The 24532-nt window shown below is 36.7% G+C and overlaps 1 protein-coding gene across 2 annotated transcripts in view; it reads left to right on the forward strand.

The window, feature by feature from the left end:
* KCNT2 (potassium sodium-activated channel subfamily T member 2) overlaps positions 1-24532 on the forward strand; it is a 112796-nt gene that overhangs the window by 85433 nt on the left and 2831 nt on the right. Inside the window, exons 23-29 of one of the 2 annotated variants that reach the window (XM_075156555.1) lie at positions 3534-3645; positions 10670-10771; positions 13630-13713; positions 15134-15262; positions 18153-18173; positions 20903-21203; positions 22635-22719. In XM_075156555.1, the coding sequence (XP_075012656.1) occupies positions 3534-3645; positions 10670-10771; positions 13630-13713; positions 15134-15262; positions 18153-18173; positions 20903-21203; positions 22635-22719 (834 nt within the window). The remainder of the gene's footprint in view (positions 1-3533; positions 3646-10669; positions 10772-13629; positions 13714-15133; positions 15263-18152; positions 18174-20902; positions 21204-22634; positions 22720-24532) is intronic. The other variant, XM_075156556.1, reaches the window with a different exon arrangement.

Raw genomic sequence — 24532 nt, forward strand, 5'->3', positions numbered from 1 at the left:
TTTCACAAGTAGTGTATTTTATAATTTTTTCTATTTTTTTTCCCTAGAACACATACAATAATTTCATAATTTTATATTATGTAAAAGTTGTAAAAATAAGTAAGCTTTGGGAAGAGGCATAAGGTAGTGGCATTTACCTGTTCTACAGAATAAGCTACATTCATTGCACCAAGGTAAATAGTTTTGTAAATGAACTTTAAAAATATGTTTAAGGGTTTTTTGTTACTTAATAGTAGCTAATAATATCAGAAACTAATGAAGAAGAGGCTGGATATGGTGGAGAACAAAAGCACTTGACACAAACTGTAGTGTTAAAGAAGAATTTTAAACCGCTGGAGTTTTGCTACTATATGCTGGTCTCAAAGATACCACATCAATGAAGAAGATTCCACTTAAGTCACACCAAGTGAAATCATTCAGAAGATACAGGCTAATCTAAACATCGATTTGATTGACTCGGATCAGCTCACCTCATTGAGGCTTGTGGACAGGCCTGAAAAGGTGATGCAAGTGTGCTGCAGTACTGTTTGGCCTAGGTTGCCAGTTCTCATATAGCTGTTCTGACACTATTCCCTGATTTACATAAATTAATAATCTTGCTTTGCCAGAAGAGTTCCCCACACACACCTTAAAGATAGATGCATTGTTTATGATGACAGGGTTATTAGCACCTTTAAGGCTAGAAACTGTTCCATACCAATTAAAACTGTGACACAACACTAGCTTATCTGACTTAATTACAGTTAAAAGGAGTAAAGAAGTGTGACTCAAGTGGTCACACTGACTAGGAAAGGAAATCTTTAATCCTTTGGATGGGAAAGAACAAAAAATTCGCATAGTTTAAAAGCACAAGGAGAAACTACTAGTTTTGGACTGTGTCCTAGAGATGCTTTTCACTTTTTAATATGAAATATGAAGCCAACCATTGAGTCCCTATTGAGTCCTCCTCAGAATAATAGGGGGTTTCCTTAGGCAGTAGGTTTGTACTAGAAGGAGTGTTTATATTTACTCTTGCTTTCTATTAATCAATGGGTTTAAATGTTGGTATTTGGGAGGCCCTGTTTTTAAATCAGCTAACATCTTGAAGGCTATGTTTCAAATACTACAAGAAGCCTATTGACAGCAATACACCTAACAAGTCAAGATTTTGCCTCGTATCTAGCAGTCAGCAGCAATTTATAGATAAAACAAATGAGGTGTTACAATGGCATTACATTGTTTTCTTGGTTTATCTTTTTGGTACAGGAAAGAACTAAGTATATTGCTTGTTTGTCTGATTCCCAAATACCAGTTCAACAGCAACCTATGTCTTCCATCAGGCTGATTAGGGCTTTCTTTGCCCCATCCAGTCCTTTTTTTTTTTACCAGAAAGAGATAGAAAAGAGGGATCTTTGCACAGAAGTAGCCTGCTCCGGTGCTGAAAGCTTGTGGGCAGTGTGCCTTACACCCAGGGCAAGAGGCAATCTGGCCCTGACTACCGGGAAAGTCATTTCCCCTAATTCCGCTAAAAGGCACTCGTAAGTAAAATACCAATTTTACCAATACCAGGTTTGAAACTGATTTCCTAATATAAATCAGTTTTCGTATCCTGGTGATAAACTAAACCCATCTTTAACAGAAACCTAGTAACCTGCATTTTTTCCTGTAAATTGTGTATATTTTGTCGTTAGATCAGCTTTTAATTTCCCGTTACTCTTAGTTCTGAATGTTATATTGTTAGTTTTCAAATATGAATGCCTAACCTTTAATGCAGCAATAGAAGAAAATTTCCAGCCAGCAGAAGCTTAAGTAATTCTATGATACAGAATTAATGGAGAGGAAATTTATTCTCCTTCCTCAGAACTTTAACACATTTGTTAAGCTACTTAATAAGTACAAGGTCATACCTACAAGTGTGATATTATCAGGATTTTTTTCAATTTTCATGAGCACTTCACAGGTTATTATACACAGCATAAAAGTGAAGATGTACCACAGTTGCATTCAAGGGTGTGGTTATCATGTATTTAATCTATGTATGTAGATTCCCTTCCCTAAGGGCTTAATCTTTAGTAACACATAAGTATACTTTGTGTAACAATACTGCACCACTCAGAGTTTGTATCAAAGTCTGACTGTAAGAGCTAAAAAGGTACAGAAATTCCTGAGCACGCGCAATGCCTTTCAACCTACAGTGCACACAAATGGTCACTGTTAAGTGATTTACATTCTCACCCGGTTTGCCAAGTCCATTTTTCCTTATATGAGATCACATTTAATATTTGGTTATTCACAGGGACATGATAACTGCTAACATAAGAATGGCTGGGATTTCTACCATCGTATGATCATATGTTCAGAACATGTTTGGGATCATGTGATCATTACCAGTCTACGTTTTGGCATCAACAGACCTAGGAAAATGTATTGCAATAAGATGGCATTAACACGTACTGACAGATAGCTTTGACACACGTTTCCCCACATTAGGCTCTGCTTGAATTGCCATTTCAGTGAAGCTCCTCCCTACAAAAATGAGGGAAAAAGACTAAAGACTTGCAAAAAGGTGCATTGGGTTCCATTTGACACTAACTTACTAAATTCTGCTTTTAAGAAAACCACTTCAATTTTAACCTGAATTAAACAGGAGTCACATTAATGATGTCATTAGTACTACAATTATCTGTTGTCACATGTAGATAAGTACTTTGAGGATCAGCAGAACAGATTACAAATGCATATCATTTTCTGACACTAATCTGTAAAGGAAATACTCAAATAATAATCTGAGTTCTATTCCAAGATGTTTAGTATTTGCATAGCATAAACTACAAATTTCTTTCTAGTTCTTAGAGCCCTGAGGGCTGGGGAGGAGCTTTTTAGTCTGCTTCATGAAAATCTATAATTCAGCCAGATCAGTTAAACTTTCTTCACTGTTTTTTTTTTATTGGAAGCCTGAATTAGTGTTAACTTATAAATATTTTGTATACGTAAGTATCTTGAAGTGAGAACATAAGTATACATAAGCATACATTTTCTCAGCAATTTAAATCGCTGAGGTCCCAAGAAGTGTCAATTTTCGTCTATGTTGCTCAGTCTGTGGACACAGAGCATATAAGCAGAACTCAAAAAAAAAAAAAAAAAAATCAAGAGTACATACGCCAGTTCTAATAAAATGGTAGTTTACATGCAACCAGATACTAAGTGCGGGCTATATAGTTTTGCATTCTTTGTTGTTTCCTACAGATTTGTGTCATTTTAGAAGTTATTAAATAAAATCTCCGGTAATGAAATTAAGGGGTTCCTTTCTAGCATTAAAATATTTATAAGCTCAACCTTCAAATGTGTGTTTGCTTCTTCGTGAATTCTACAGAGAATGTTTTGTAATTTCCTCTGCTATTTTACCAGCATTTTATTGTGCCAAAAACCACCACAGGCTTCAGGCACTTCATTAAAAGCACGGACATGAGCACAAGTTATAGCATTAAGTAGAGGCTTGTATTTGTAAATTGTTATAATTAGAGGTATAACTGTTACATTCTTTTAAAATACAGGTTGTTCTCAAGCCTAAGCATTATCACAGAACTAACTCACCCAGCCAATATGAGATTCATGCAGTTCAGAGCCAAAGACTGCTATTCTCTTGCTCTATCCAAATTAGAAAAGGTAAGGAGATTTCCTTCCCCCGACCCCAATTTAAATGTTATGATTTTAACACTTTTTCTGACTTTGTAACAATGCTTTCAAAAAAGTGGAAACAGTGAAATGATTTTATGGTTGCAGAGCTAACGTAAAAGATTATTTTTTCCAAATTCTACCCTCATTTAAGAATGAAGTTTGATTTGAGTTCCATCACTTCACAATATAATATTAATCCACCACCCCTCTAGACAGAGGTGGACACAGAATTTGCTCAAGGAAAATTGAATATTTTTGGATAACTGAATATTTAGAGCCAATATGGTTTTCCAAGAGGCTGCCACAGGCAATTAATGTGGAAAATATTTTAATTGACTAAACACTTAAAACATATACAGCTTTTATTATAATGCATTTTTTATTCCATTTCACATTAAAGGCACTGTAATTACATATGCTGTATACATTTCCATATATCTATATGGGATATTTGCGTTATTGTGACAGTTTGAGAACAGTAATTGTTCTCTGTTGAAGGGCAGTCCTAGTGACGACAAGAATAGTAACACTACTTAAATGGTAGATAAAACCTTCATATTCTATACATTCTAGTGCACGTGTTGGCATTTTCAAGCTGTGGAACAGGGAGGCTATATGGAGATAAGTTGAATTTAATTTGCTTGTCCAAAATACTATTGCTAAAACATTAGATAGAGCATACAAAATAACTTTGTGCATCTGTTTAACTTGGTAACTCCAGGACAAGCCTCTTTTTCACAGATCTTAGTTGGTGGTCTGACCTACCTACCACTGCAGTCCACAAAACTTACAGTATCACCTTCATGATCTTTCAGGCCATTTTCTGAGTTTATGAGAGCAAGACAAATAATATCACTGTGCCAATCTTCGGGGACAGAGATCTTTCACTCCAGTCATTTCTTTTTCCCCTTGCTATCAATCTAGATATTATTGCTAGGGTCTCTTGTGTAGCGTCCCAATCTCTTCATCTCAGATATCTTACATATCTTAGCAAATTTGAATTCATGTTAAAATCATTATCATTATACAGAATTAGCATATAATTTCCATTTCCTAGCTGTACAGTAAATTTCCTACATTTTGAGGATTTCAGATATTTCACTGAATTTCAGATATTTCACTGTTTACTGTATAATGTTCACATAGTTAATTTTAATATATATTTAATGGAAAACAGGCTTTTCATGCAAACTTATCTTCACAGGCCAGCTCCCATTTTCTTACACAGGAATTGAATCCTGCAAAAATTCAGCCTGTCTAGATGAGACAGGATAAGTATTAGAAGTCAGTCTTCTACTCAGTTGACTATCATGCTTACATTTCGACCACAAGATGTAAATATCTGGGTGATCTTTTGTGATTTGTTGACCTTTGCCTGAAATAGAAGGAAGGCTTAATCTTGTTTTAGGTGGTATTCAGATAAGTACATAAAATGGAGAACTGTGAGGAAGCTAAACAAAAGTTGTTACACAAAGAGAGGAGCAATTCGCAGTGGGAGGCACATCTTCATTTGGATTATGCCACTCCCACTATCCATTCAGGTTTGCACCTGTGGCTCCTCCATTTTAGCACTCCCTCCCTCAAGGTTACCTTCAGGAAGAATAAACTGGAACTGGCTGGAATCATGCATTGCCAGTTTATTTAGGGCAACAAGTGCCAACAGCTGGATGGCACCTTCAAGACTATGTTCCAACCTAACTTAGTTCCTTGGTGTACTATAACCGACAGCTTTTTTTTTTTTTCTTCTTTAAAACATATCCCTTAACTCATACAGTTTAGTGATAAGGGGAGGTAAGAATAGTAATAGCTTTCCCAGTATGTGGTGTCTACAGTTGCTTCTGGAATACTGCGTGGACTGTAGCCTGCCTACTTCAATGCAGCGAAACCAGGATTTTTATCTCAGTTCTCTTTCTTGCTTTACATAGGCTCCATCATTTTTCCAGCAAAGGTTCTGGAAATCATTAGAAATATTATAATTTCTTCCCTATCTTTATTAATTTATTGTGCAAATGTAAAGTTGTGCATATAAGTTGGAAGCTGAACAGTTAATTAGCTTCTTATCCAAACTATGCTATGCTGAAATAGAGGTAGATAAATTATCTTAAAGAAAGAACATTTTCTTCATTGCTGTTGAAGTTGCCTGCTGTTGATATTTCCCACTCATTTAATCTTACCATTTGCAGGGAGCACTTCACAGGTGGTGCTGTGGTTCATTTGATGCTTCAGAACTCCCTCATGCAAAATGAAAGGCAATTAAAAACTCGAGTAAAAATTATCTAATGCAGTCAAATGTACAGTTGATTGTTATTTCTGCATTAAGCACCTCATTTTCAGAAAGACTACAAAAGTCAGGCAAGTTGCCTTCAGGTAGCACTGAAACACACATGCAAAACTGACTTTTCAACCTAATGGGCTGCAGAAGAAAGAGGCACAAATCAGAGAAGTCCATCTGCTGTTGCAGCTGCAACTTTCCTCATTTTAGAGATAAATAAATCTGAACACCAAAGTCAGCACTGAGATAGGAGAAAGCAATGGCCCTTATACAACACAGAAAAGGAAAAACAAAACACCCATGCTCTAAACTTAAAACTTATGTTCTCCATTTAGAGATAATAAGATAGTCTTAGATAAGAAAAAATGAGGTAACCAGTCCCTCTTTCTTGAAAGAAAGGGTTTAGAATGTCTTGGATAAGATTCACACTTTATTTTTCTATAATTTTTTTTTTTTCCCAAGTAAATATCACAGGTGTTAACTGAAGGATAAAAATTCTAAACCTTGAAGTGATCATTTTAAAATATGTGCAAACTCTTACATCTTTTAATCAAACCAATACTGTGATTTTGTATGTGCTTATCCCTTTAGAAGATACGTGTTAGGTGAGCGGAAATCTATCTGGGATAGCCCCGTATATTTGCAGTCATATAAAAAAAGCAGCCTGGCTTTGTATACCTTCAATTAAGGAAAGGGCATGCTGTCCCCATTTGTTTTTAATATTGTTCAGGTTTTAAGCAGATTTGAAGTATCAGCAAGCAGTAATGATATATGGGTTATAAAAAACAAATTGGTACCTCTTAATTGGTGTAAGTCTTATTTTAGATGGACCTCTAATGATTTACATCAGCTACAATTATAAAACTGTATAAATAATTAGCATACACATTTGGCTGTTGAACTGGTTTTTAGAAAGCTGTTCCAGCTCAACAATAGAAAAGGAATCTGTTCTTGCTAAAAAGGTAGAACAGAATCAATTAAGGACACGTAGTCCAAAATATTGTAAACCGTTCTAGAGGTGAAGTGTTATCGATCCAAAATCCCTTATGTCAAGAAAGGTACTGTAAAGAGGTTTCGATGCTCAGATTTCTTACCAGTCTTATATCTGACATGGGCAACAACTGACATTTACCAAAACTAACAGTGCATCAACTGTTCCATGTAATACGCCACTACCTGTCACCTTTATATGTTCTTGCATGACCCCCAACCCCCCCACCCCCGTATCCATGTATGTTTATTAAAGCAACTTTGCATTGTTTGTGCACAACAGTTACAGCCTATCGTGGCAGTTCCCATCTTACTGTCTATATCGGAGGAGAATATATTAAATTAAGATGGGCCCTAGATCTCTTTCAACCACTGACAGAGTGGCCAAAACTCTGGTTTGGGGTTGGTACTTTTTTATTGGTATCATAGAATTAACTGTTATGAAGGAATAGCTATTTATTTAGAGAGAAATAAATCTGAACACCAAACTCAACACTGAGATAGGAGAAAGCAATGGCCCTTATACAACACAGAAAAGGAAAAACAAAACACCCATGGTCTAAAGAAATAGTAAAGAGAGAAAAGCATGATAAAGAACCCTAAAAAGGATTTGATACAAATATAAGTGGAGGTAGAAAAGAGAGAAATAAACTGAAAAGCTTATGAACCTGACCTTCTGGACAGATATTCTCTGGTATTCTGACAATATGTATACCCAAAATTAAATGGCCTATATGGGGGAAGCACATGCTAAGAACTTCTCAAAACCACAAGGGTACACCTGTTATTACTTAGAAAGAAAGCAGTAAAAATTCTGAACTTCATTACTTGAGCAAAGCCACAAACATAGGAAGACTGAGGATGAAGTAAAGATCTCCATCTATTAATAGCTGTGCCTTAAAAATGTCATCTATATCTGTGAAGTTCTACAGGGCGCACTCATGCCATAGTCTTTTATTTATGTTCCTAGAAATGATCTATGATTTTCCTTAAGTAGTTATATCCCCTTCCTCATTAATTCCAAAAAGTGTCAGGGAAGGAGCTGCTGGGCATCACACTTATCGTGGAATAAAACTGCTGGGGCATTTTGGCACGTGTCTGGCTTCTACATCCGCAGCATTCTCTGGCAATCTGATAAGTCTGCAAGTAATAAAGCAGAACTCAACGTAAAGTGCCCGAGTAAAAATTGTGTTTCTCACAAATATCTTTTAAGCAAGACTAAAAAAAAGCAAGCCTGTAATAAAAGATAGAAGGAAACAATATAAGAAATTTAAAATAAAGGGGGAGAATAAAATTCTAAGCTTCCATTTTAAAATAAAACAAAAAGAAACATCCTTATTTTTATCATCAGAGTTTTGGATAAGAATCAAGTTATTCCCCAAATATCCAACCTTTCTTGGCACAAAACCAGAATCTGCTGCAAATTTCTCTAAACAGATGGAAGGATAAACATAATACCTCAGTCACATGATAGGAGGATAGTCACTTCACAGCCAGTTCCCTATAAAATATTTTATGACCTGAATCTAAAAGGATTTAATGTAATGTATATTATAATACGCATGTAGTTTTAATGTCAAAGTATTTGTTGTAAGACAAATCTTACAATATTTTCCATAATTCACACAGAAGTTTTTTTCTCAATAGCAATTGAAGAAAAATATCTTGTACTTTGTCTAACTGCACTAAAAGAAAAGCACTCAAATATATAAGATCAAACTACAAAAGAAATACATAAGTTCTTGTTTCTGTGGCTTACACCAGTAAGGCACAATGGCATAATTATCTAAGAAAAGTGCTCCTTGTACAATTAGACTGCTTTCTTCTTCAACTGTCAGAAGTACACAACTTGCTAGAAACACCCCTTTGCTGCTCAGCCATCAAAGCACGCGTGTGTTTGCATATGTGCGTGAGAGAGCATGAGTGTATATGTACGTATGCATTTCTCATGGAGGAGAAACTAATACAAGCCAGTAGTATTTGGTCAGAAAATAGAGAATGTTTGGAATAAAAAAACCTCTAAAATAATTATTATATTTCCCTAAAAATTGTGAAACCTCTTTAATCTGAAGAGACTGGCAGAGGTGACATTTTATAAAGGACAGATAACTGTCATATTTTTAAGAGTTATTTGCTGTGTATTTTTATCTGGAGAGGAAATTCTTTTTGTGCAACTTCTTTTTCAACTTGACTCACATGACGCCACAGAAATCAACAAGTACAACCAGATTATCCAACAATGACAAACAGGGGTTAGAATGCTGCTGCTCCATAAAACCATTAGTTAGAGCAGGCTGCTCATTTGCATATCACAGAATCAGAGCATGGTTAGGGTTGGAAGGGAGCTCTGGAGGTCATCTTGCCTAAGAGCCAGTTGCCCAAGACGATGTCCAGATGGCTTTTAACTATCTCCAAAGAGGGAGACTCCACAACCTCCCTGGGCAACCTGTGCCAGTGCTCAGTCACTCTCACAGTAAAAATGTGTTTCTTGATGTTCAGAAGGAACCGACTGTGTTTCAGCTGGTGCCCATTGCCTCTTGTCCTGTCCCCTAGGCACCAGTGAAGAGCCTGACTGTCTTCTCTACACTGTCCCTTCAGGTATTTCTACACATTGATGAGATCCTCCCTGAGCTTACTGTTCTCCGGGCTAAACAGTCCCAGCTCTCTCTCAGCCTTTCCTCATAGGAGAGATGCTCCAGTTCCTTGATCATCTTAGTGGTGCTTTTCTGGACTACCTCCAGTAGCTCCATCTCTCCTTGTACTGGGGAGCCTAGAACTGGACACAGTACTCCAGGTGTGGCCTCACCAGTGCTGAGTAGTGGGGAAGGATCGCCTTCCTCGACCTGCTGGCAGCACTCCTCCTAATGCAGCCCAGGACACTGTTAGCCTTCTTCGCCACAAAGGCACATTGCTGACTCATGTTCAACTTGGTGTCCCACAGGGACACACAGGGTCTTTTCTGCCAAGCTGCTTGCCAGTCAGTCCTCAGCATGTACTGCTGCGTATATCTGGTGGCTTGTAAGTGTCTCAATTCCAAGACACGTAACATTTCTGTACTTTGAGAACACATCTTACTCTTCATGACATCTCTGAACTGAAAGCTTGGTATTTCCTCTCTTCTTAAAGAAACAAAATCACTTCCAACCTGTAGTTTTACTCTCTGATAACTGAAGGAATAGAAGCACGTTGTGGTGTGATTCCTCTGCAAGTGAGATGCGATAAGAAAAAAGCATAACTATAGTTACGTTTTTCTGCATCCCTTCCCCAGAAGCATCAGAGCCAGAAGCTTCTACCTCAGTCCATGTCTGATCTCCTCTCACATCCTCACATTCACCAAAATACTATTTCTTCCCTTTTGCATCAGATTCTGTTCATGTTTCACATTCCTGTTCCTAGTAGACTTTCTGGACCTGAATGAGAGTCCACTGTCAGCACCAATGAATTGGAGCAGGAATAACAAGAGCTTTGCTCTAAGCACTGTTGAAATCCCTCAATCATTTTTAAAATGATCTGGTAGACTATGCCCATGCAATTTGAGATGTGATGATTGAAACAACATATGCATTAAACAAAATCTTTCAACCTGAAAAACTAAGTACTGAACAAAGATGCTATATATTTGTAGAAAGAAACTATATTCAGAGATTTTACACATTTGACCTCTTTCAAGGTAATATCAATCTGGTGTTTTTATTGTAGTCCTTCCAAAACCAGCACTAAAAGTATTTTTATTTTTTAATTCCTTAACAGAAAGAACGGGAGAAAGGATCTAATCTGGCATTTATGTTTCGACTGCCCTTTGCTGCTGGCAGGGTTTTCAGCATCAGTATGTTGGATACGCTGCTTTATCAGGTACTACGAACAACAGTGTGACTTATCTTAACACAGACATGCATTGTTACCACCTATTTTATGGTACTTCATTGTTAGATGACCCTGTTTTCCTGCATGTAAGCCTATGCGTGTCTGTACCAGGAACAATCAAAGGCAAAAGATAATGGAGCATGTTCCGTGTGACAGTACTAGCTGTCTTATCCACCCAAAAATCACCCTGTCCTTGCACGAATTCTGTTAAACAATATAACACTGTTTGTGAACCTCTCCACAGTCAAATAAGCAGGATAGTTTTGATAAGGCCTACATAAAATACAGATTATACAGACTAATAGTGCTTGTACTCTGCAACAAAAAGGCAGTGCCCATTCCCACAAAGTAGTGTCTCTAACCACGAAAATCAACAGAGTTACTTTTGTGAGTAATTTATCAGTCATCTGCATTTGCTGATCGAGGCCTCAATTACTTCATTGTGTCCTGTCCTCTTACTCATGTTGACTAGACTTCCAGATGACCAGTCATTATATCTTAACGTAACCCATTCTGGCCCTAACAAGAAATACATGCAGTGGTTACAAAGAGACACAGTGGGGGAGGAAAAGGCAGCACTGAACCTTGTTGCTCAAGAATCTAGGACGGAGCTCCTCATGCCAAAAGAAGTGACGACAGTCAGTGGGGGGAAGGGAAGGGCAAGAGCCTCAGACAGTTGAAGAAACAATATATCAGAAAATACAGGGTCAGGACAAATGAAGGTAGTAGTTGCTGGTTTCAGGGTGGAAAAAGAGGAGAATATTGCCCTCTCTTCTCAGCAATGACCGCCTTTCTGCACACCCCGATACATCGGGATGCCCAAGCAGCAGCTCCCAGCACCAGCCTTCAAGGATCTAGCTATGCAGAATAAGCAGCAACACCACCATGGCCCATGTGGTCTGCTCACCTAAGGAGCTACCTACTTTGCTTATACTTAGAGGTAGCTTGTAGATGCTTTTGTATTCGGGCACTAAACACTCTTTCAGGGAAATTAGTTTACTTGGTAATTTGGTGCATGAAAAGTGTTCTTTGATCTCAATTCTACTTCCAAGTAAATTCCCTGAAGGCAAATTCAATGTAAATAGAAAAATTCCTGGAGCTAAGCTTTTCTCAAAAAGTCACTAATATATTAAACAGTCATGTATATGGACAGGTACCAAAAGCAGATAAGCCAACAGATGTAAAGCCATTTATGAAATTCTAGATGTTTTAAAAATAAAAGCATTTGCTTAAACATCACGCCCCAGAATATCAACATCACATATGGCAAAATTTTTTTAAAAAGTAGATTAAGACACCTATATAGAAACAGATCTGTCGTCATCAACAACTCCTGCCAGTACATAAGTAACTTCAATATTTTATATTTGCTCCCAGACATGATCAGTCATGCTATGACTTGACAGAGTAAAACCATTCACCAGAAAGTGTTTAAAACAAAAAACCCCACACACTCATTCTCACTCAAATTCCACCCATTCTTTCTTTGAACTCCTACTGCTCAGATGAACTGTCATTTTTCTAGAATTATCTTTCTTATTCCAAGTTACAAATACTATGGCAGCAAGTTCTCTCTGTTCTTTGTCATGGTCCCGTCCTTTTCTTTATGGTATCTTTTTCCTCTGCTTACAAGGAACAGAGTGACATGGGAAACAGTGGGGTTCATCTGGTGCTTCCTATTTTAGGCCAAAAGAAAAGCCTTCGAATTATCTCTAGGACACTGACTGAAAAACGAAAACTTGGTCTAGCAAATCCTTGTGAACACACTTGGTAATCTAATGATAATTCCATAGCATAAATGATGCAGCCAAGATAACAAATAAGTGAAGGTTACAAAAAATTTTGTTCTTTTCAAGAAGATGGCTCATTGGCATTTACCCCGTCACAACTGGAAGATTACCAGTACAAAAATTATGGATCAAATCTATCTAGCTTCTGAGTTTAAACAAATTCAGATGCTCTAGCTCTAAAAGATTTATATAACACCTTTGTAAGGTGTTTCTTTATTAAAACCTATTTGCTAGCTCCTTATTTGCATTAAGCCAAAAGAGCTAACTGCAAGTTGTGTTCCAACAAGGATTGATAGCCTGCCTTGAACGCTGCCCTACGACACCCAAGAAGAGGTGGCAATGAACAGTCCTACCACAGTTAGCAGAGCACCCACACGGCCCTCCGATTCCAGCAGCCCAACTCATAAGGAGGGGAAATATTTGTGATTTTAGCTGGTCTAATGTCTGTTACCGGTCTTAGCCAACACTTCCACATTTAGCTTAACTTCTACCTTTTAACCAATCAGCAAAACACTTCTGTTAACAGAGCAACAAGCCTGACCTGAGATAAGGCAGATCAACCCTTGAAAAAATATATGGATTGGCGAAGGCAAATGACTCGTTTGAATTAAAATAATAGCAGTCTCACCTTGGTATTACCCACTACTCAGTACTGCAGACCCATCTAACACAACAGCATTTCTTTTGCACAGAAGAGTTCGTTATTAGAATTTCACACCTAATAAGGCTAACACCTTCCTTCCATTGATCTCACATCTACATTCATCTTTGCTTTCATGGTGCCTTATTATGCCTTAGTCGCTATGAATCCTGTATGTACATTGCATGCATATGCAGAACCAAATAAGAAAACTTATTTTATCTAAGTAGATTCAGCACAAAGAAAGGGATAGTTATTTCTACAGTGATTAAGATACTTAAAAGGTAGAGCGATTGATTGTAAATACAGATGTACAATTTCTTTGAAATTCACCCATGGTGCTAATGGTTACCTGCTCATCTGTTCATTAAAGCTTTTTTCTTTCTTTTCCATCTCTCCTGTTAAAAATCTTGCAGTCATTTGTGAAAGATTATATGATTTCTATCACAAGACTTCTGCTGGGACTTGATACCACACCAGGATCTGGGTTTCTTTGTTCTGTAAGTTATTTAAAAAAAAAAAAAAAAAAAAAATTACAGAGTACCAGAGAAGATTCTGTACTGTCTGCAAAATAACTCTACTTTCCTTGCACAGCACTTCCTTTTGTGAAAGTCCAAGAAAGGCCATCGGTTTCCTTTTCCACCAGGGAAGAAGACAAGAAAATTAGGTAGAAAACATACCCATTTTTAGTTACTTCCATAGCCAAAACCACCACCTCCCCCCGCCCCAAGAAAACACAATACATTCTCTAAAGCACAAAGGAAAATAGGAAAGACAGGAAAACACAGGAAAAGTGCATTTTATATGAAATAGCAATGGCAGTTCAGCAACCAATTTTAAAAATTAAGCATGTAAAAACCAGGAAGCACTATCTATATTGTACAGCCTGGCTAGCACTTACACACAATGCTATTTCATAAAACTCATTTCCATCACAGGCAATAAAGGGCAGAACTGGATTTTACATAAAGATAAGATGTATTAAATGACTTTAATTTAGGTGTCAAAGTTCAAAAGTCATCTTGTTGTTATATATGTCAGTATTCCCCAATGCAGAGTTTATTTTTTATATTTTTTTTTCTGTGTATATACACACACAAAAAAATAAAGCCATACAATTTTTTTTTTTTAATTAAAAATAAAACCCGCCTTTCTGTTTTCTCCCACACCCATCTCACCCCAGGTGGCAAACAGATAAATAGAAGTTGAGTTGTTTACCAGTTGCTTTCTGGGGAACTATAAAGAATTGCAGGATGTTGTTCTCAAAAAGGAAGTTAGCAATGATGGTTTAAGAAAGTTGTCTAAATAAAAACCAGTTATGGATTTGTTGGTCAATCATTAAGCTTTGTTATGGTGAACGCAAGACAGTTGAATGTCTGAAAAAGGGCTCACCTATCTTGAAACAAAGCTAGTGTAATAGCAATGAAACACTTGAGATTAATTTAAGACTTTCTTATGCCATTTATGCTTAGTGTATTACTTTCTCCCCACTCCCTTCTCCCCAAATATTCAGTCTAGTGAACAATTATCAGGCTGCATTCAAAATTCTCGCACATTCTGCAGTCTGTCCATCACCAGTTTCTTAGTGCTGCCAATATTTAGTTATTTTTTTTATATTTTAGTCAGATACGAACACTGGATGAAGGATGCCATATAAGTTTTTAAGTAATTTTAAAACAAGAACAGAAGTAATTTCATAAGACTGAACCATTTGCACTGCAATGTCTCCCAGACAGAGAGAGAACAAAAGAAAGTGTCTACAATCTCAGTAGAAGATTTGTTGTGGAGCAAAGGTGCAATGCTACAATATGATCATTACCAGCTAGCGTTTAGTTTTAAACATTTTTCAAGAGTAGTATAGTGAACAAATGATAAGCCCTCAAGAGTTAAAAATCCTCCTTCCTATTATTATTTGTTCAGATGAAAATCACAGAAGAGGATCTATGGATTAGGACATATGCCAGACTATATCAGAAACTTTGTTCTTCTACAGGAGACATTCCAATTGGAGTCTATAGGACAGAATCCCAAAAACTTACAACATCTGAGGTATGTCAGTTTACTATACTTTTCTTTGGATTTGATTACAGTGTGTACAACATTCTTTGGTCCTCATAAGAATGGAACCACTTATTTAAAGAATATTGTAAATGCCATATCTGCAAATGCACAGAATTCCAATAACCCACTGAAGGTCTCCCTCTGCTGACATGTATATGGTCACATTAACTCAGGGCTCACGTTCAGCCCCAGGCTTCATGAATACCCGGAGCCAGTCTACATATGACTTTCATTCCTGTGCTCGTCTACAGAGAACTGACTGATTGAAAACAAGGGGCAGCTCAGGCGCAGATAGGACAGGCTAGGATAGTTAGCTCTAGTCTGAACTTGCATCTGGTGACGAATGGCAGTATCCATTACAAGCTGTATGACCAGGTCCTGTATCAGGTATGATAAGAATGTCAACACTATGTCTCAAAACTGGTGGCATTTCAGTATTCTCATGAATTTCTAACTCGAAATGAGCAACAAGACAATAAATTAATGTTATTATAAGACTGTGGGATTTCTCTAAATATAGCTGCCAAACAGTGGTAATTTTTTATATATATGTATTTGTGTGTTTGCCGTGTAAATGTATACATTTCTCCCTATATATGTAAACAATGACAAAAATACTTTTTCCTGACTATTTAACATACATTTTTTTGTCTGTGCAGCTTTTATTTCTGTGATGTATAAGCGATTCGTTTACGTGACCATTAATACTGCCATCTCATTAAACCATGGCTCAAATACAGCTCTAAAATGCAACAGTGAACAACTTTCTCCTTTCTTCTGAAATACTCAGACATAGTTTACTGATTTCCAAGACAGACAATTTGTATTTTCCGTATTTCAGAAAAATGTTATAAAACATAAGCCATCTAATGCTTAACTGCAAGATTTATCTTGAAGGAAGAACAAACATTCAGTTAAAGTTAATTTGAAAATAAGGGTTACAAAAAGCTTTGCAAGATTCCACCAAGTTCACTAGTGTCTCTCTTTGTGCACCACCAATACCTCTCTACAGGTGGCTTTTACAGCTTAGCCAGTGGACTGTGCCACTGTAATAATGTCAGCTGATTTTTTAAAATATAGCAGCATTAACATAATCCATCAAAGTCATTCCTTGGAGAAAAATATAGGCAGCATCACTGCTAATATGAAAAAGAATCTGTTACAGCTTTCAACAAAACAAAGGACATGCCAGATGTTAAGAATTCATTAAATAAGGATAAGTAAGATAAAATTCACAGCAGTGCTTTATTCTCACATTCACAACTGGCTATTTAACTTCAGGTCCAAAAAAGAGAATCAAAAACAGTTGAACTATGAGCGTACAACATCATATTGTGAAGAGCGCATTTTGGTGGCCTGGTTTTTTCCTTCCTGCATTGTCGCATGCTTTCAAACATACAGGCTGACTGGCAAACTGCATCTGTACAGGGGAGGGCTAACTATAAGAGTAACACTCATCTTTTCTACATGAACTTTTTTTTTTGGCAGGGTGGTGGTGGGTAAGCGTACACACTCAAATAAGTCTTTTGAGGCAAGCTTAACTGATAAATTAAAGACCTGTCAAATGTTTTTCTGAAAACAAGGTTTGGGACCATCAGTCACTTAACTCCAAACTCACAATTTTACCATAACACTGGGAACCTCCAGAGCCTGTACACATGCAGCTGGTCAAGTGCTTGATCAGACCAGGCCAAGATTTAGTTTAAGATAGTTATTGATTATCTTTTAAAAAGAAGCAACTTCTTAAAACATTCAGACACCGAAACCCGCCTGGAAGACTGGCCAATAGATAAGAGGAGTTCTATTACGACTTCCTACCAGCTTTCACAGGTAATCTCATGAAGAGTTTGAGGTAGAGGAAGAGGCGGGGGGGCGGGGAAATATCCTAGTTAAGTTTTCAAATTGTGAGGTACTGGACTAATGTGGAAGAGTGGCGCTGTCTTTGTTTATTAAGTGAATAAAAGCATTTGTTACTCTTTTTAAAAAACTCAACGCTCTGAATGCAGACCGCCAGTGGTATTTTCACAGTTAAATACTTCAGCAGGTTCTTGTTTAGTGGGTGAGCATTTGTGAAGCCCTTCCCCCTCTAGAAAGGGGCAGGGGAATCTTCCCCAGAATACAGAAGAGCAATGTCTGGCTCTGCTTCTGTGGTCTTAATGGGTAGATACCTACAAATGCAGAGATGCTGCAAAGTGTAATCCTTCTGCAAAGTGTTTTGACTAGTTTCACTAATAAAATAATATTAGCTTGGCCTATCATTTTAGCTTTTCAATATAATAAGCCAGAAACAACTTTAAAATATTGCTGGATGAGATCTTTAAAATGGACGTTAGAGAAATGTAAATTGCTATTTTTCTCAGGAATTATGGGCTTCTAACCATAATTTGAAGGTTTTAACTCAGAGAACCTCCAACGTGTATATCAATTTGAGTTTAAACAGACATATAAAACTTAATTTGTATTGCACACACCTGGAAGCCGTCAGCTGTTGGTTAACTTGAGTCACAAGAACAAAATATGCAATATTAATATTTCTATATGTACAATTTCTCCTTTGATACCCCCTTTTTGTACTATGCAGCTGAGAAGCCCTCATTTCACTGACAGATAAATATAATTTGTTTGAAAAGAAAGCAAGTTTTCAGTGATCTAGTTACTAAATAACAAGCAAATCTAGCCTGCCTGTCAATGACCTGCACCTATGACTCAAACCATTTCCATTTCACTAAAAAAAAAAAAAAAAAAAAGAGATATGAAGTCTTCCTTACTACCTGTGTAGCTCATTTTCTGTGGTTCCTGTTAAACAGTCCATGTTGTTTCTTTAGATTCACTTCTGTTTAAATTGTCTTTTGTTTTGTTTTTCCTCTTCCTTTGTCAGTCACGAGAAATGGCTTCACAAGTAAGTATTTGCTTATTGTCTGCCTGTTTCTGGGTGTCGTGGTTTTCGTGGTTTAAGCCTGGTAGGCAGTAAGCACCACACAGCCCCTCGCTCACTCCCCCCCCAGTTATGCTTTTCATACAGCAGGTTTACAAGCTGTGCAAAAAGGAAATTAAATAAAAAGAAATTAAAGCAACCAAACCTCAAAATAAATTAATAATAGTTACAAAAGTATTTTTAAAGAAAGTTTGAGACTGATTAAAACAGAGGGGGACACACAGAAGTACTCTGCACTGGGCTTTTATCTATGTATTAAACAGCTGCCACTGGCAGCCACACTTCTGTGCTGCCTTTGAAAGAGGGTTTGGGTTTCTTTGGTTTTGCTTTGTCTTTAAAAAGCTTAATGTTTTCCTCCTGCATACAGGGAAGGGCCATTCTGCACACCTTTCTCAGCAGGCACCATAAAAACTGAATAGTCACCTAAGTAAATATTTATCACCTTCTTTTATTGTTTCAATTCACCTATCCCAGTGTTTCAAAAGTTCAAGTTAAGGATTTACAGATTCACAGAATCAAAACACGACTTCTTTTACTTGGCCTCTCCTGATTAATCTCTGGCTCAAAAAAATGTGACTTACCCTGCTGTAATAATTAGAGTGATTGGTCTCTGCCTTTCCAATACTACTGCCAGCAAGTCCAGATGGTTGTTTTATCAAGAGCTGGACAAGGAAAACCACCAATGCAGACAGGAAGGCAGGCAAAACAAGACCATCATTTATACTCAGTTTATATCAGATTTGTTCACACCAAGTAGACCCTTCCCATCCATAAGTAGCACCTTATCACATGGAATGTACTGTGCTTACCTTAATCCATACAGTAAAATACATGCAAAACCAAAATGACAATTTAAAATAACAAATCACAACAACAACAAAAATCAAATAGCATTCCTGTACACAGGGATTCAGGGTTCTCTCTTATGCCCTACCCAAAATAAGATCAGCTGAGTCAGTAGCAAAACTTCAAAAATCAGGTAATTTAAAAAACAAACAAACAGACAAACCCCACAACAACAAACAAAACCAAACTCCTTTCTATTGCAGACTAAGCTGAAGAGCCTCAATAAATTAGTGGGTCTTTGCATGAGGCTTATTGCAAGATCCTAGTCGAAAATGTTAAAAATGTGATTTTACTTGAAGTGCTACAACATAAGCATATTTAGTGTTCTTTTTAATTATTGGTTTTGATTGTTTTGTTGTCTGTTTGGGTGGTGTTTTGGTTTTTTTGGGGGGGTTTGGTTTGTTGTTTTTTTTTTTTTTTTTTTTTTTTTTTTTTTTAATATACAGATAAAAGCAAGTCTGTGCAAAAGGGAAAAAATCAGTATCTTTCCCACACTGTCAGACTTACTCGTATCAAATATTATTTTATGGACTCCAGGAGCCTTACAGATTCTGTGTGGGAGAGGGTGCTGAGCCTCTTAAAGAAAGGTTATATTCAACACTGATGAGGTCAACAGAATCATGCTTTGAGATTTTATTTTAATGGGAAAAGGCCTTTAGAATCTCAGTAGCTCTGCAGTTAAATTTGCTTTATTCACTGATCACTTCCAGCAAATTGTGAAGTCTCTCTGTTCTTGGGGAGTGATACAAACTGAACCAGCTCCATTTTAAGTCATTTTTTTTTTTATATATACTTCATTTATTTATTTTACACACCCAACACACTGAAATCAGTCACCAGTAACTTGATAATATGATTGTGCTGATACCAGCAAAGCCTTCACTATTTCATTGTCAATAAAAGACATGTTTCAAAGTTCCCAACAATAACTCAGGATTATAAGGAAGTAGTTTTGAAACTAGAAGCTAAAAGTATTAGTTAAATGTAAAATAGACATTAAAACAATTTTGAAGTTATCTTTTGAAATGTTTCCCCTTATATTCCCTATGATCTTTTTGTATATGTTAGAACTGGATATGTAGCACTCGAGTTATTTCAGTACTGCTGTATGCGTATACTACTGGTCATACTTGCATGGCATGAAGAAAACACAGCAACAGAGGGCCAGATTTTGGCCCATAAGTCTGCTTTTTTTTGTTACTACGTGAGCGAAAAAGCAACATCACTATGCTTTAAGGTAGGAATTAATTACCTCGTTTGCAAGAGGTGCCCTGAATCACACTGAAGGCTACTGCATACGTCCCTATTTTCAGACACAGAGGCATTCCATATATTCCATATATTATGTGCTGGAAGGTAAAAAATGCCTGGGAATTTGAGACACAGGTAACAGGCACCTTCCACAATGCAGCCAAAGTTGAACTATTACTTAGTGAATCCACAACATACATCTAAAAAGCAGTTTCAGAACTTGAATTTCTAAAAATACGCAGACTTGGAAGAAAGTGGAGAAGTCATTCAGAACAGATTCCTAGATTCAGGAATGGCAGTATCAGAAGGCTAGAGTTCTTCTCAGAATCAAAATGGAATCAGGCACTAAATAACTCAACTGCTTTTGCACTTGAGAAATGTTTTTATATCATAAATGAGCTTTTTACATAAAAAGTCAAAGTCTAATAAAGGGTGCCCAATTCAGGAACACTTGCGAAGTATGAACAGCTGAAGAATCCCCTCAGCTCCACTGCAATAAAAACACATGTTCAACTGCACTGTTGAAAAGAGGAGAAAACATCTTAATCTGGTTCCATTTTTTAAAGCCCTTAATCTCTCATCATTCTCCTTTCAAGTCTCAAATCTCTATCAGTGTGGAAGAATGGGAAGACACTAAAGACACCAAAGAACAGACTAGTTATCGTGGTAATCATCGTAACTCAACATCTAGTGATCAGTCTGATCATCCCTTGTTACGACGAAAAAGCATGCAGTGGGCCCGACGGCTGAGCAGAAGAGTACCAAGGCACTCTGGTAAAACAGCTGAGAAGATAAACCAGCAGCGAATGAACCTTTACAGGAGATCAGAAAGACAGGAGCTTGCTGAACTTGTGAAAAACAGAATGAAGCATCTGGGCCTTTCTCCAGCAGGATACGGTATGATTATTATAATACTTTAAATTAGTAAAAACATTAGTATTATGCAAGATGAACTTACTTTTAAGAACTGAGAGTGCCATAACAAAATATTAAGTTTATCATAATGGTTTTGTTTTGTTGGTTTTGGGTTTTGTTTTTTGTTGTTGTTGTGGTTTGTTTTTTACTGAGAGGAATTTGCTGGAGTGTTTTCAATCAGTTCTATTTTCACCCATTCCTATTTTCAGATGGAAAGCTCAGAAGGCAGCACGTCAGTCACATTTATATTTAGCACATATGATATGTATATGCAGAATATATAAACATTCCCCTGTCACTGAACAACTGTGCCATATTTCCACAAACTTGTTGAAATATAGATGAAGACAGAAGTGTTGTGAAGTTCACTCATATGTCAAGGTGGAGAGTTGTTTATATGTGAAGGATATTGTGTTTTCCCCACAATTTTTAAAATTAATGTCAAAGTGTCACATTCAAGTCATTTTTATGAAGCATGTTTCACTAGGTCTTTAAATGCCATTTTTATCCATCAAGTCCTTCTCCAGCAAGGATGATGCTGGGTTACTTTTTTGTTTGGTTGGTTTTTTAGAGCTATTGACAAGAGCTCTGTAACATCCTTTTTAATATATGCACCACAGCTGCCTGGGTTGCCTTTCTTTGGCTGCGGCTCTGTAGCATGTTGTGTGGAAACCTCCAGAACTATGGGTTCTAGTTGCCCTAGAAACACCGAGAATTTCTAGATCCCAGCTTAGTTGTCTGCATGATAGGTCCAACATGGAGCTTATTGCTTTCTACTTCAGAAGGACCAACACTGGGGTTCCCATACTCAATTTTCATTTGAAGAATCCAAAAGGTACTGCATGTGTTACTCTTCATTTTTCAACACAATTATTTTTAAAATCTGACTTATCCCTAAAATATCCATTAACTGAAGGTGAATGTGGTATTTCCTGCAGAATGGATATTTTTATTTGTCCATTTTAACTACACACATTCTTAATGCAGGGTCAAAACATCTTTTGACACCAATAGCAATGTACTACCCAACAGTAGTCCTTATTATCGCTATCGATATGAAATCAACTTCATTGTGAGAGAAGGCTCCTACAAAATGCACGGCTATAGTTTTGCTCAATCTTTACAAATTAGATATGTAAATACAAGCTCTTTATCCCACACTCCAACTGGATAATTACTATTCCTGCTTTCTTTGTGGATACTATATGACTCTCTGCAGGAAGATTCAGAACTAAATATTTTCCAGGAGTGACACAGGCCACAATAACATTTGATCAACCACAAAGAAGTTTTGTGAACCAAAGCTCTATGAACCAAAGATGATCTTTTATCGAATTAGTTTGTCAGAAATCATACTTTTCACAATTTGTTTGTAAATATAATTAATTTGGTATGGTTTTTTCTGTCCTCTAGATGAAATGAATGATCATCAGAACACCCTTTCTTACATCCTGATCAATCCTTCTCCAGATACAAGATTAGAGCTGAATGATATAGTGTAAGTTAAAGCACACACACACAAAAAAAAAAAAATCACTTTCTGCCTGAATTTATTTTATTATCTTTCTGCTGGAAAAGAACCCCAAACTTTCCCATGCACCTGCAAAAACCAAAAATATGGAGACTTCTATTTAAATAGACACCTAATTATACACATACATGTATATATTTTAAATACACATATAAATATATAATACGTATGTTAGTAATGCTCTTGCCTCCACATTCTCTCATCCTCCTCTTACTCTGTGTATTTAAAAAATAATCTGTCCAAATCTGCTGGATAGCTTCACAGAATTAATATTCTCATTAAATTCTTGCTTATAATTTAGCTACCCAGTCTTAACAGAAAGATCAACCCTTCACAATCAGTGTTTTCAAATGGGATTTTATTACATGGATTCAAAGATCATTAAAGTAAACAGCAGTCTTCCCCTGAATATCATGTGATATTCACGCTTAAGATAATTGAAATACAAATGGCAGGACCTTAACACAGGAAATTTTTTCACTTGCTTACCAGGAATTTTGCAGACTACATGAAAAAAAAGGAGAAAAAAGCGAACACAAATTTGAACTGTCAAGAAAGTTTTGAAAGTCAAGAATTTTAGAAAATTATCTGGCATTGTCTCATACTGGAGTCCAGTGCAATTCTTGCGTTAAGGTCTTGAGCCATTTCTGCCTCTAGCCTCTACCTTGCTATACTAACAGTTATAGTTCATAACTCAGTTCCAAGAGTTGCAATTGGGAGTTCCAAATTTCAGCAATCTGCAGTAACATCCAAAGATCACACATAGGAATTGCTTATGCAATACTGCTTCTTACAATTTTATCAAGGTTTATCATATAACAGTCTTGTTCGTTTTTACTTAAGGGATGCTGTGATTTACTTACTACAAAATTATTTGTGATGTAGAACTTGTGACTTACATATTTCAGGTACAAGTCTTTTGTTTAGTTTACTCCCCCCAAAAAAAAAACACAAACCAAAAAAACCAAAAGCCAACAAAACAGAAACACCTGAATATTCCCCCCAAATCTAAGATAACTTATTCCTTAAAAAAACCCAAAAAATGAAGCAAGAAAAGTAAGATTTTTTCATGTGTTTAAACATGCCTCATTTGGATTTCATGAACAGAATAGAGCAGACTCTTCCACTACTCCTCAGTTTCATTGGCTGGATCAGCAAAACAAATAGGTTGTTCTGGAGCAAACATAAATATCAGATGTTATAAATAGAGGGTAATAAGTCTGACTTTAACCAAATAGATACCATGAGAACATGATCTAGATAGGAACAGTACAAGTAGATTTTTTTAATCCCATATTTAAGTCAACTGTTTTCTTACACAAATAAGTTCAGGCTATTTGTAACAACAAACTCTAGGAGAGAGAGGAAATGCTGCTCTTCTATTTTAACCCTGACAGAAGGAGAAACATTAACAAAGTAACAGAGGCAGGTGGTGTTTCAAATCATGGAGATCAGGTGATTCTCTTGGGTATCCACCAGAAAGCCAATGCCCCACAGACTCAGAAGCCCATGCTTTGAGGAGGCAGGAACAGTCTGTTACTAGGTGAGCTGAAAACAGATACAGCAGTTCTGTGGGAAATATGACAGTGACTGCTCATACACTTACAGAACATGTTAGTTCAGTTAATCAGGATTTTCCATGTTGCAGTTTGTTGAAGAATTTTTCAGGGTGTTTTAATTACGTCTGGGACAAAACACACTCACTATACTGAATGGTAGAAGTTCATGGCCTGTAAAAACAGAAGCTTTCTTCAGGGCCACTGCAAAGTAATACAGCAAA

This window comes from Calonectris borealis, chromosome 8, assembly GCF_964195595.1.
Source record: "Calonectris borealis chromosome 8, bCalBor7.hap1.2, whole genome shotgun sequence".
Lineage (NCBI taxonomy): Eukaryota > Metazoa > Chordata > Aves > Procellariiformes > Procellariidae > Calonectris > Calonectris borealis.